We start from the raw sequence: 13,511 nt of genomic DNA, 5'->3' as shown, positions 1-13,511 counted from the left end.
AATCAGATATGAAACATTTATGTTTATTAATCACATACTAATGCTCAATAAATGATAAATTAAGTGTTTAATTAAGCGTTACTGATGCTAAATTGCGTATACTTATTATGAAGTGGTATTTTTCTACAGGATCAGGGAACTAAAGTCTTTAGGATTCATTCGCTGCTCATGAATATATCACAATATTAACATACAGGTCCAGAAATTCACAAGTTTTTAAAAGTTTTTAGAGTTTTATCGCATGAAATCAAAACATTTATGAACATTTATATCACGACTGAGTTGATGCATCTTACAGGAAGTACGTGACGGAGTGTGTTGTTGCATTGAGAGCTGCAGCTGTGTGTGTGTGTGTGTGTGTGTGTGTGTGTGTGTGTGTGTGTGTGTGTGTGTGTGTGTGTGTGTGTGTGTGTGTGTGTGTGTGTTTACGGCTCAGACGCAGGATGTTGTGTTTTCCTCCTGCTGAGGACAAGCAGCCAGTTCACTAAATAATTATTACAGACAGCATGGGATTTGTTTATTGGAGAACCACAATACGGATGCAGACACACACACACACACACACACACACACACACACACACACACACACACACACGTTTTCAATCCAGGCGTCACGATTCTCTAAATCTTTATGAAAGTGTTCCGCTTTAAGGAGAGATGTCAAATCCATGGATGCATTATTTTCACTCTCTACTCTGTCACACACACACACACACACACACACACACACACACGCACACACATAAAGAGAGCGAGCGTAGGAGAGAGAGGGAGAGAGAGCAGAATCCATTTTCCCGACATAATTTTGTCTGACAGCAGTGACAGATACTGTTTTATGACTGAATGGGTTTCTCCACGCTATTAGGAACTCATTCTCCCATAATGCAACTTGCCCCGGCGATAACTCTCCCGCGGCGCCCGGCACGGAGAAGGTGCTGAGCGGCGAGCGCGCTGACCCTTGTTCCCTTTCTTTATTCTTTCATCATTCTCTCTCTCACTTTCACCTGTCTGCTGCCGAGCGGGTGTGTGTGTGTGTGTGTGTGTGTGTGTGTGTGTGTGTGTGTGTGTGTGTGTGTGTGTGTGTGTGTGTGTGTGTGTGTGTGTGTAAAATGCAGGTGCACAACAGAGCAGGGCCTTTGAAAATAGAGACAAATAGAGAACATTCAAAAGAAAGGCAAGGGGTGTTTTTTTTTTGGAGACACAAATAAAGATTTTACAAAAAATTGGGAATTTCCAGAAGAAAAAAAAAAACAGAAAAGATGACGAGGAAGTCAGAGCGTCATCTCATCGCCTGTCAGTCTGCTAAGGGGCGATAGCATCGTAGCAATAGGATGTTTTAATGCTGTAATCCCACAGGCCCTATCATCACACACACACACACACACACACACACACACTTCTTAGTGTGTGTGTGTGTGTGTGTGTGTGTGTGATATCTGTTTCATGTGGCGAGGTTCAGCGCTCCTCGGCGCTCGATACAGAGGATCCTCTCTCCTCCCTGGGCATTAATTTATCACCCCTCTTTCTTTAATTGGAGAGAAGGAGACGAGAGCGAGAGGACGGGGTATCAGAGGAGCTGCTGGAGTCAGCTTCTTCTCCTCCTCCTTCTCTTTTGCTCCCTCTCTCTTTTGCTCCCTCTCTCTTTTGCTCCCTCTCTCTTTTGCTCCTTTCTTTTTTCTCAGCCGTCTTCTTGAGTGGAACTTTTATCTCTCCGTCGAGTTCATCGATCCGACCGAATTAAGCCGATCCTCAAAGTTTACATTAATGATTGACCGGGTCGCTCGGAGAAGAGCTGGATGTCTCCGGGCGTGTGTGTGTGTGTGTGTGTGTGTGTGTGTGTGTGTGTGTGTGTGTGTGTGTGTGTGTGTGTGTGTGTGTGTGTGTGTGTGTGTACTGATACTTGAAAATTCTGAAACCATTTTAGCTCCAGACCTCCTTTCCTCCTGTGTTTGAGTCGTTGTAGGAACCCCAAATTAATTCCAATACTTGTGTTTATTGTATGTATTTGTTCAACAAAGTCTCGGGAAAAAAATGTATATCTGCAAAAAAATCCCTTTTAAAAGATATTTTGATAATAACTATGAACATCCAGCATGATATGAGCCAGATTCCCCCAAAAAAGCCTCCTGGAGCGTCAATAAGACACCTTTTTGGAAAGATTAGGACCTAAAGAATCAGAATCTGCAACAAAAATCACAATAAAACAAAGTGTTGGTCTGTTAGGAAGAAGTTTCAGTCAGAAAACTGTGTCGTTCGGTTCACAAATGGAAAAATTATGTATTTTATGCCAAAAGATTGTCTGAATGGGGCATGCTGGGTATTAAAATGGGCGCGGGAGGATTTTCCAAAAGCTTAAAGAGGTAGTGACAGAGATCATGTTTGGATCAGCACTCTTAAAAAAGACTTTACATTCATATTTTTAAAGAACATAAATGAAATTAAAGAAAAATGAAGGTAAAAGTTGTTTTTTTCCCATTTTAACAAGAAGACTTCGAGACAAAGTTAAAACACCAGAGTGTCAGCAAAGACTCACACTGCTGCTCCAGGGACTCGCCGAGACCAGAAGATGACTCCGAACTGCGTGAACAATCGTTTTGAACCCTCTCTCTCTCTTTCTATTCCTTCTTTCTCTCTGACTCATCTTTGTTTTTTGTTTTCGTTCCAGAATCTCCTCGTTTTCATGACACAGGTCCTCTCACTGATTATGTGCATATCCCCCTCGCTTTTACATTACCAATCCCATTTCCTACGATACCTCCCAACCCCTTTCACACACACACACACACACACACACACACACACACACACACACACACACACACACACTCACTCACTTGTGAAATGCAGAGCAGCTGGCGTAAGACAGATAGACGAATGTGGACGTTCCCGAGAGACTGAAGGTGACACACAAGAAAACACACACATGCCGCCTCAGCATACCGTCCTGCCCCACACACACGCACACACACACACACACACACACACACACACACACATCTAGAGATGCAGCTGACAGCAGAGTGAGCTGTTGACGGCGCTGGAGAACGGACTCTAATCCCTTTCAGAGGAGAGAAAACCACTCAAAGCAAAACAATTAAAATGCTAATTTCACTTCCTCCTCTCTGCTCGCCTGTTAATGACTTAGCCAGGCATGCAGGCAGCGCCACAGTGTGTGTGTGTGTGTGTGTGTGTGTGTGTGTGTGTGTGTGTGTGTGTGTGTGTGTGTGTGTGTGTGAAACCACTGTTCGATAGGACCGCAGGGTCAAAGAGGTGACCAATTATTAGCATATTAGCATATCATCGGTGTTATGTGTGACTGTGACTGTTTTCTCAGTGTGTTCTCATCCACAACACACACACACACACACACACACACACACACACACACACAGATTTTCAGCATCTCGGCCATCTTTACCGCCTCGCGCCTCGACGTATTCACGCCTAAAAAGAGAGTGTGTGATGCACGAGGAGGCGGAGAGCGAGCTCGCTCGCCCCCGACGAGAGGAAAAGAGGGACTTCTGAGATGAAGGGAACGAGTGAACCGGAGAGCTTTCGCCGGTTTTTCCTCCGGCTCCTGTGACATTAATAATTGAGAGTTGAGCAAAAAGCCTTACCTCCCATGTCACATACAAGCACACACACACACACACACACACACACACACACACAGGTGAGCATTCATACAGGAGTGTGTGACATCACCGCTCTGAAAACGTTCTGAATTATTGAGTCGCAGCGCTATCACACTTCCAAACTCTCTTTCTCTCTCTCATATATGTTTGCATTCATCTTCATAATGTGTGTGCACCCCCCCACACACACACACACATACACACTGTGTATTTTGTCATGCATCCCTACACACCGTGCTTTTAATCCGTTGCGTTGTCGTACTTCTTGTGTATTGCGCTCTGTGATTTAAATGTTTTTGTGCCAAAAAAAAAAAGCAACATATGTGACATTGAAAGGAAATGTTAACGTGTGTCTACGTTTGTAATCCTCTCCACTTCCTGTCTGCTTTTTGAGTTATTGGGCAACAGATTACAGCAGGTAGGAAGCCACCAGGTAAAGACAGGTAACACACTGCACTTCTCCTGCCATCGCTCCACCATCACTGGCCGGTGGGCGGACGCCATTTTTCCCCACCACTTCCACTTCCTGTCTGCTTGTGATGACAAACCGAGGGCGCCGGGCTTTTGCCGAGTATAAAAGAGTTGTTCAATGTGATGTCATGGGGTCTAAACCCTAAACCCTGCTGGTTCCCTGATTGTTAAGTATTAAATGAGAGCCACGCCCTTCTGTAAAACCCCACAAATGTGAGTTGTGCTAATCTAGTTTTTGTGTAAAGTGACTTCACGGCCGCGCGGAGCCTCGTCTCATTGGTCCTCTGGTCTGTGTTGCCCCGCCCCCCTCTCGCCCCGTCCCAGATGGGGAAGCTGGACAACCGCAGCCTGACGCTGAAGTACCCGGTGTGGCCGCGCTTCAACTCGGACGGCGACGCCGAGATGGACGACAACCACCTGTCCATCGTCACGCTGGAGGAGAAGCCCTTCGTCATCGTGGAGGACGTGGAGAGGCTGACGGGCACCTGCATGAGGAACTCCGTGCCCTGCAGGAAGCACATCAAAGAGTGAGTCCGCTAGCTGGCCGCTAGCTGGCCGCTAACTGCATGCTAACTGCACGCTAACGGTCACACCGTGCTCCAGGTTGTTCTTTCCCGTCCAGGCCCGAGGGTTCGACCGCGTGTCCGTCCTCAAAGGGAGAACGCAGCCGCTTCGTGATGTGGATTAAGAGGACGCTGCGTCGCCTCGGACGCGATAAACCTCGATGTCGTCATCTCTAATCTAAGGGAACGCTTAATCTCGGTTTAATCTCGGTTTAAACATGGCAATTTAAAAAGTGTGATGCGATATCTAGCGGAGAGAGAAGCACGACGACATTTAACGCACACAAATAGACGCCCGGCCTCCATTGGACGCAGCGTACCACACACCCCCCCCCCCCCACCCCTCTCCACCCTTCTCCACCCGATCGGCTAACTTTGTCGGTGTGAAGTTAGCGAGCGAAGGTGGCAAAGATGACATCATCCAATGTGCCGTTTCCTTTCGGCACAGTGTCTGAGTTGCTCTGCTGCACCTCTCTCTCTCTCTCTCTCTCTCTCTCTCTCTCTCTCTCTCTCTCTCTCTCTCTCTCTCTCTCAGCATCGCGGGGGAAGAGGTGCAGTGTGCGATCTATGCAGCAGCTTCACCCCCCCCCCCACCCGAAAAATGTAGGCGACTGCTGAAGTCAGCGCTTTACTTCCTTCCTTCCCAATTTTCTCTCTAATGCCCAAATTCTGCTGGCCCCGTGCTATATTATGTTCCTGGAGTAGACGCACACAGTGAGAGCTTAGGGCGTGTGTGTGTGTGTGTGTGTGTGTGTGTGTGTGTGTGTGAGTGTGTGAGTGGCTGCTGAATCAAAGCATGTAATTGGTTTGTAGATAATTTAATATTATTTCTCTCTACTGGAACACACACACACACACACACACACACAGTTACAGTAACATTGGCGTGTGTACTACACACTGTGTCAGTCTTGCCACTGCACACATGCATGCACAAAGTTACTGACTATAACTACTATTCAAACACACACACACACACACATGAACACACACACACACACACACACACAGAGCTGATTAGGCGGTAATAGGGTCCCAAGGAAGAGGCCAACAGAGATTTTCATCCAGAATGACTGTGAAGTAGGGCGGAGGATAAAGCATCTCCAAGGAAGAACACACACACACACACACACACACACACACACACACACAAGTTCATATACACTTTCCGTTGCCACATGTCCACTCGCTCACAGGCCAATGCGTCCCGGCTCGGTCCTCCTCTCCCACAGCGACTCTCTCTCCAGCATCCGCGGTGTCCATTTGGAGAAAAGAGGGCGAGATGGAGGGAAGGAGAGAGGGAGAGAGAGAGAGAGGGAGGGGGGGGGGGGAGGGAAGGAAAGAGGGAGAGAGGAGAGAGGAGTCGCGGCGAGGTCGGGTCTGGGGATGGAGGACCATCCATGCATGCAGAACCACAAACTCACTCATCCAGGCCAGGCCTAAAGAACAAGCCACACACACACACACACACACACACACACACACACACACACACACACACACACACACTAAACACACACACACTAAACACACACACACACACACTCCCCGGAGACCCCTCGGGGCCCTGCAGCGTTTCTATATCAAGTCGGGCCGGGCAACTTTCACAAACAGCGTCCGTGGCGCCGCCGAACGGGAACGCCGAGTTTCAGGATGCAGCGCTCAGCGTTTCCTACTCGCCCACCAGCTGAAGCTGCCGGAGTCCTCACTCAGTTGGCCTTGTTTCTATTATTACCATCATCACCATCATCATCATCATCATCAAGCGGCCATGTTGGCCGGCCGTCACGTTGCAGACACACGAGTGTGAACTCGTTCAACGCGACGGACGAATGAAGGAAGTTTTTCCCTTTTTTTCCCCCCCCGAGTAGAAAAAAGTGATTTAATAAAGTGTTGGATGCTTTTTAACCCGAGAACACTCATGTTGGGTGATTTTCCTGATGGGTTTTAACATCGAAGGAGACTTTTCCTTCACAGAATCAAAGCTCACGTCCCAGAAACGACCTGAACAAATAACAAGTTGATTTTTAATCATGTTTTATCAGCGATTCCCTAATTTTTCACCTCATTTTTAACCTTTTTTTAGGCTCTCCCCTCCATGATGCCTGTTTATGGTTTCATAAGAAGTTCTACAGGGTAAAATAAAAGATTTTATAGGGTATAATAAAGTTTTTTATATAGATTTCACTCGATTTTGAACCTTTTTTTCGGCTCTCTTCTCCCATAATACCTGTTTTTGGTTTCATGAGAAGTTCTATCAGGTAAAATGAAGGAAGAGAACTTCAACATACCTTCCATTGTTTTATTATACATATTCTGATTGAATCAGGTGCATTGCATCAGGTGAAATACCCCCAACAATCGTGATAATGTGATGCTTTTAACGTCAGTGTTCTCGGGGTTGAAAGCAGTGCATGCTGGGACACGATCCACCACCTCATAGTCGCTCTCTGCAGGTCTCCACCCACCTGATGGTGTCTTCCTGCATGTCTTCCACAACCGTCTCCACCTTTCAAAAGCACAAACACACCTTGCAGAGTCACGTCTCCTCATCCATGAAGTTTCCTCTTTAGCGCTCGACGAGGAATCAAACCCACGATGAGAGCATTAATCCGGTTTTGTGAACACATGCATGTTTTGGAAGAAGGGCTCGGATGCAAATCAGCTTCTTAATTTCACGTTCGCTCAAACAGCTGCGATAGATCATATCTAGTTGGGGGGGATTGCGCAACATCTCACAGATCAGACATGCCTGTTTTTTATATTTCATACAAATGAACATTTCTCTCTCTCGCTTGTGTGAAAACCGTCGGCCCGTCACGAGTGGATTCCTCCGCCGTCTGAACACGGGAGGGATCCACTGGCGGCCGACATTCATGTGACGGCTCGATGGCGACTCCAGAGGTTTGCACTCGGAGCGAGAAGAAGCTAACGTTTCAACTTCCTCCGAAAAGAGTCCGAGTCCCAACTGTGAAGGAAACTGCAGAGTCACAGACGGACGAGTTTTGTTCTCTCTTTCCATCAAGTTTGCGTCCAGCTTGTTGTTAAACTAAAGGACGAGGTTATCTTCCTGTAATTAGCACACATCTAAAAGTTAAATGAGAGTCCCAGGTGGCTGAGTTGTGCGTGTGTGTGTGTGTGTGTGTGTGTGTGTGTGTGTGTGTGTGTGTGTGAGCGTGAACAGTGTCTGAACTCGCATGCTCTCAGATTCAGACACACAGATGGCACGAGGCTTGCAGATGCAAAAAAAAACAACCTTCCTTCTCCAGAGAGATGGAGAAGGAAAGAGGAGGAGGAGGAAGAAGAGGAGGAGGAGGAGGGAGGGGGGGGGGGAGGAGGAGGAGGAGGGGGAGGAGCATATTGTTCAAGTCGTCTGAATGGAACGACCTGAACTTCTAAAACAAAGTCCCAGGCGACGTCAGCTCATCGGTGCGCTCATGTAAATGTGCCGAGTAGAAGCAAACCCTCTTCTTTAGGCTTCAGTCCGACGTGGCTCACAGAGGTGGAAATAACCCCCAGAAAAGAAACACCTCCACCCAGAAAAGAAACCCCTCCACCCAGAAAAGAAACCCCTCCACCCAGAAAAGAAACACCTGATGTGTAATCTCATGTCTCTTCCCGTCACGGACACTAAACCCAGAGTTCGTATAATTGAGCGAAGCAGCTGCTGCTCAAAGTCACCGGCTAACCGTGTGTGTGTGTGTGTGTGTCTTTGTGTGTCTGCAGCAACACGACTGAGGCTGGTGGGACATACATCAAGAAGTGCTGCAAAGGCTTCTGCATCGACATTCTGAAAAAGATTGCCGTGTATGTGAAGTTCACCTATGACCTGTACCTGGTAACCAATGGCAAGCATGGCAAGAAGATCAACAACGTCTGGAATGGGATGGTGGGAGAGGTACGAGACGTGTGTGTGTGTGTGTGTGTGTGTGTGTGTGTGTGTGTGTGTGTGTGTGTGTGTGTGTGTGTGAAGACAATCCGATGTAATATTCAGAAATGGAAATAAATTCAGTGTCAGTTCTTTTTTTTTTTGCGTGGTGTTCATTGAGGAGGTCGAGGTGCACGGCTATGAAGATGAATCTGAGTGTATTCAACACACACACACACACACACACACACCAAAAAAAGTCTGCTGGACTTGAAGTTGAAGCGCAGGAGCTCGTCATGAATGATGTATCACAGTATTGACCAGGAGTCACTGTTAGTTCGTAGTTTGAAACACAAAGCTGAGAGGAAATTACAGATTTCTGCACGATGGATATGTTGTGTTTTGCACAAAAAATGTTTGTTTTTTTTAGCTATGAGGCTTCGGCGCCGTCTGTAGATGTTAAAGACAGTAAACACATCCGAGCTTCTCCTGCAGAAAAGACTTTTGCACATTTTTTAAAACCCACCGAGTCCCAGAGTTCCTCCTCGGACCGTAAACTTTATCGCTCTCTCTCGCTATATATATATTTATTTTTTTCCTCGCAGCAGACATTTTCAGTTGAAGTTGCATCTGCCTTTCATCTTATTCAGCACACATTGATTATGTAGATTAACATTCAGTCATTGTGGTGCATTCAATATTGAATTTCCACTACTTACAACGCTGCCTCCAGAGAAACAATGATGGAGGAAATTACCGTCCAAAAAAATAGAAAGAGACAGCAGATATAAGTCTCGATGCACTAAAGATACATATGTTGGAATAAACCCATAAATGGCCATAAAGTATACGCAGAAAACTCTAATTCACACCTTTGATTGGTCGTGAGACTGGACTGGGATCTGAACATACGACGTTTTGGATATTCAGGGTCCTGTTGTGTCTTTCAAAGGTGTGTTGATGATGTTCTCCTCCTCCTCCTCCTTTCTTCATCTCCCTTTCGATCTCTTTCTCCTCCTCCCTTAACATCCATCTCACTCCGTCTCTCCTGTCCTCACTCGTCTCTCCTCCTCCGTCCCTCATCACTCACCCTCCTCCTCCTCTTCCATCCATCCATCTCTCCCTCCCCTCCCTCCCCTCCCCTCCAGGTGGTCTATAAGAAAGCCGTCATGGCCGTCGGATCTCTGACGATCAATGAGGAGCGTTCTGAGGTCATCGATTTCTCCGTCCCGTTCGTGGAAACTGGGATCAGCGTCATGGTGTCCCGCAGCAATGGAACCGTGTCCCCGTCAGCCTTTCTCGGTAACTGTCACCCGCTTTCGGCGTTGTTTCGACTGTGTGTGTGTGTGTGTGTGTGTGTGTGCTGACAACACAACTCGGCTCCGTTACACAGCTGTCAATACTTGCTCTTTCATCACAGGGATTTAACTCGACTCCCACTCACCTGAGAGACGATGCTCAGCGCGGGTTGTTTTTTTAAAAACGTGGAATATCCTCGCTGCGGCTGCTCGGGCACGTTCGGCTCTGGCGCCGACGTCCAACGTCCAAGACACACGCGCTGACACGTGTGCGGCGAGCAGTTACCGCCGCGATTAGTAGGAGCGCTCCACAATGGCCGCCTGCCAAGCGCACACGCGCGCACGGCGGCGTGCCAGCAGCGCTCTCTCGTGCATTAGAGGCGTTTAATCTCGGCGGCAGCGTCGGGGAGAGAGGGAGGACGGGAGTGCTGACACCTGGGCTTCCTGTTACCGCCTCCTCACACTGTCAAGCAGGAGGCGCGTGTGTGTGTGTGTGTGTGTACATGCAAGTGTGTGTGTGTCGGAGGGGGGTGTGGAGGCGTGCAGGCGTCAGCTTGTTCAGGTGAACACGAGAAAGACCGAATGAGAACCAGCAGGAACCAGAGAAGGAGATCTTACAGGTGTTGAAATGTAATCCAGCTTGTGTTAATACCTAATCTCTCTCTCTCTCTCTCTCTCTCTCTCTCTCTCTCTCTCTCTCTCTCTCTCTCTCTCTCTCTCTCTCTCTCTCTCCCCCCCACAGAGCCCTTCAGTGCATCCGTGTGGGTGATGATGTTTGTGATGCTCCTGCTGGTCACTGCAATGGCCGTCTTCATGTTTGAGTACATCAGTCCTCTCGGCTTCAACCGCAACCTGGCACAAGGAAGAGGTCGGCATGGACGTGATCACACACACACACACACGCACACAGGAATGTATTCTCATCCACACAATGTGTGTGCCCCCCCCCCCCCTCCAGACCCCCACGGCCCCTCCTTCACCATGGGCAAGGCGGTGTGGCTGCTGTGGGGTCTGGTCTTCAACAACTCCGTGCCGGTGCAGAACCCCAAAGGCACCACCAGTAAGTTCATCGTGTCCGTGTGGGCCTTCTTCGCCGTCATCTTCCTCGCCTCCTACACCGCCAACCTGGCCGCCTTCATGATCCAGGAGGAGTTCGTGGATCAGGTCACGGGCCTTTCTGACAACAAGGTAACGGCCCGACGCTGCCATGAGACGCTTTCAGTCCGTTGTTAGAAAGCAGAGGTGTGTTGAAATGTGTGAGGTCACGTCAACGCACCGGCCGCTCTGTGGGACCACGACAACAAACAACAACAACAACAACAACGACAAGTTCAAGTCATCACATACTGACCACTTGACTTGACCAAAATCCCATGACTTGTCTTTGACTTTTAATGAAATTTCCATGAATTTTAACCAAATTTCCATGAATTTTCCATGACTTCAAACAAGATTTCCATGATTTTCACAAAATTTCCATGAAATTTCACTAAATTCCCATGACTTTAAACGAAACTTTCATGATTTTAAACCAAATTTCCATCAATTTAAACCAAATTTCCATCAATTTAAGCCAAATTTTCATGAATTTAAACACTTACTGAATCTGGGTGTAAACATGAAAAATTGAGAAAATGTATAGTGGAAAATAAGCATCAAAATCCATGTAGATCCCGTTCAATATTTGTGATTTTGGCAATATGATTGACGATAAATGAACGAATATGGAAGTGTGCATGTTAGCTATGTCGACCTGCTTAACTTTAAAAATCTGAACCAGATTATAATTCAACATAAATCACAATATAAACTCATAAAAATCTCACTGGAAACAAAACTAAAAAGTCAATACATCAAATTATATTCCGGATATCTTCATCATTGTTTGTTTAAAAGTGTGCAAAGATTTGCTTAATCTAAGCTCAGTTTAAAGACTGAGAACAAATGTGATGTAAGAATACGGAGATAAGAAAGAGGAGATAGTGAAAGTGTAAAATGTGACTCTGCAGGAAGACAGGATGTGAGATTAAAGGAAAAGGTCAAGTCGAGAAAAAGAAGAGAAATGCAAAACAAAAAGGGTGAAGAGTTCCTGAGTAGAGAGAGAGAGAGAGAGAGAGAGAGAGAGAGAGAGAGAGAGAGAGAGAGAGAGATGTATGGAGCGTCTGAGACTGATGTGGAGGGTTTTGACAACATGCAGGAGGAGAGAAAGGTCGGGTGGAGGAGGAGGAGGGGGTGCAGCAACTGGCAGGAGGGCGACGGAGGAATACAAGAGCCGAGAGGCCGATGCACACAAGATGCTACGAGACAACAGGCGGACAGATATGGGCCACGTTGACGGCTGAGGAAGAGAGGAAGGACTTGCGTTGAGGGTTGTGAGGGGGGGGGAAGGAGCAAAAAGAGTAAACGGACCTTCAAACAGACCTGTAGATGTACGTAAATCTGCTTTTTAACTGATTTCGGACCACTAGGGGGCGTGAAAAAAAACAAAAGACAAAGCAGAGAAACCTTGGAGCACATGGGTTTATCAATGTCTGACAGCTGTTAGGAAACAGCGGCCCGGCTGAGACGTCGGGCAACATGGCCGCCCACGTGGAGGCGTGGTCGCCATCGCCAAGGAATGTAAGTCCAACACTTTCAGCCCGACCTAAACAACCCCATCAGGTTCTTCCTGACGCTACATTGCGGACGCTACATTGCGGACGCTTCAAAGCAACGCAGATTGTTCAGATTGTGCAGGCGAACATTTGAACGCATCATCGGACGTGCAACAGTTTTTGTGTGGCCACATGGTGGAGGTTTTCCTGAAATGACACACTCCTGGACTCCGACATGTCGCGGAGGTTTTGTTATCGTGTATTTAGGGTCGGCACGGCAGGAAGATGGAGTCGTGAATGCACAGCGAGTCGTCAGCTAACGGGTGCGTGGCGTTTGAGGCCGAACGTTGAGGGGAACTTGTGGATAGAAACACACGTTTAATGATGCGAGTAGAGTTCATGGTGGAGGGAGGGACTTCACATGCACGATGAGTCCTCTGGAAATAAGCCTTTAGACCATGAGACCCACCAAATGCTGCTTGTCACATTTGTGTAGCTTCATGTCTACGGTTGTGTTTCTTTATTTCTTCTGTCGACAGTAAAGCGGGACGAGGACGTGAGACTAAAGTGGCGAATGCATCTTCTATCTGTTGTGCGACTGATGCGTTTAAATTACATGGAATCAATGGCAAACGCTTCTGGAAACAGCCGCCCTTGAGAGCAGTCTGTCTGTGTCTGACACTCACACACACACACAGACACACACAGACACACACACAGGGGAGAACACGTTGGTGCCACACAGCTCCTAAACCAGGGAGCAGTTTCAAAAGTTTTCAGGACAAAAATCGAACTCAAGCAACAGAAAGTTGCGGGTAAAATGTCTTCAGGCTGATTGACAGGGCAACACTTTAGCGGTGACAACACAACAATGCTGCTTAGCACCAAAAAGAACACAAAGAAAACCACACACACAGACTTTTGAGGAGCCCTGCTTCACTTTTGAGAGCGACACATCACACATCTATACAAATATAGCAGAGCGATGAGATGGAGAGCAAACAGGAGCGCTAAGAAATCTAAAGAAGTCTTGAGACTGCAGGCCACACACACACACACAACATAGACAAAGACACACAC

The 13,511-nt window shown here is 47.3% G+C and overlaps 1 protein-coding gene across 1 annotated transcript in view; it reads left to right on the top strand.

The window, feature by feature from the left end:
* grin2aa (glutamate receptor, ionotropic, N-methyl D-aspartate 2A, a) overlaps positions 1-13,511 on the top strand; it is a 126,030-nt gene that overhangs the window by 93,948 nt on the left and 18,571 nt on the right. Inside the window, exons 6-10 of the mRNA XM_068578739.1 lie at positions 4,433-4,635; positions 8,398-8,569; positions 9,688-9,841; positions 10,580-10,705; positions 10,796-11,025. Of these exons, the coding sequence (XP_068434840.1) occupies positions 4,433-4,635; positions 8,398-8,569; positions 9,688-9,841; positions 10,580-10,705; positions 10,796-11,025 (885 nt within the window). The remainder of the gene's footprint in view (positions 1-4,432; positions 4,636-8,397; positions 8,570-9,687; positions 9,842-10,579; positions 10,706-10,795; positions 11,026-13,511) is intronic.

Source organism: Clinocottus analis, unplaced genomic scaffold (assembly GCF_023055335.1).
Source record: "Clinocottus analis isolate CAN_PGR_092001 unplaced genomic scaffold, fCliAna1.0.p SCAF_16, whole genome shotgun sequence".
Taxonomy (NCBI): domain Eukaryota; kingdom Metazoa; phylum Chordata; class Actinopteri; order Perciformes; family Cottidae; genus Clinocottus; species Clinocottus analis.
The sequence above is the reverse complement of the archived record's forward strand: the minus strand, read 5'-3'. Positions and strand labels throughout refer to the sequence as shown.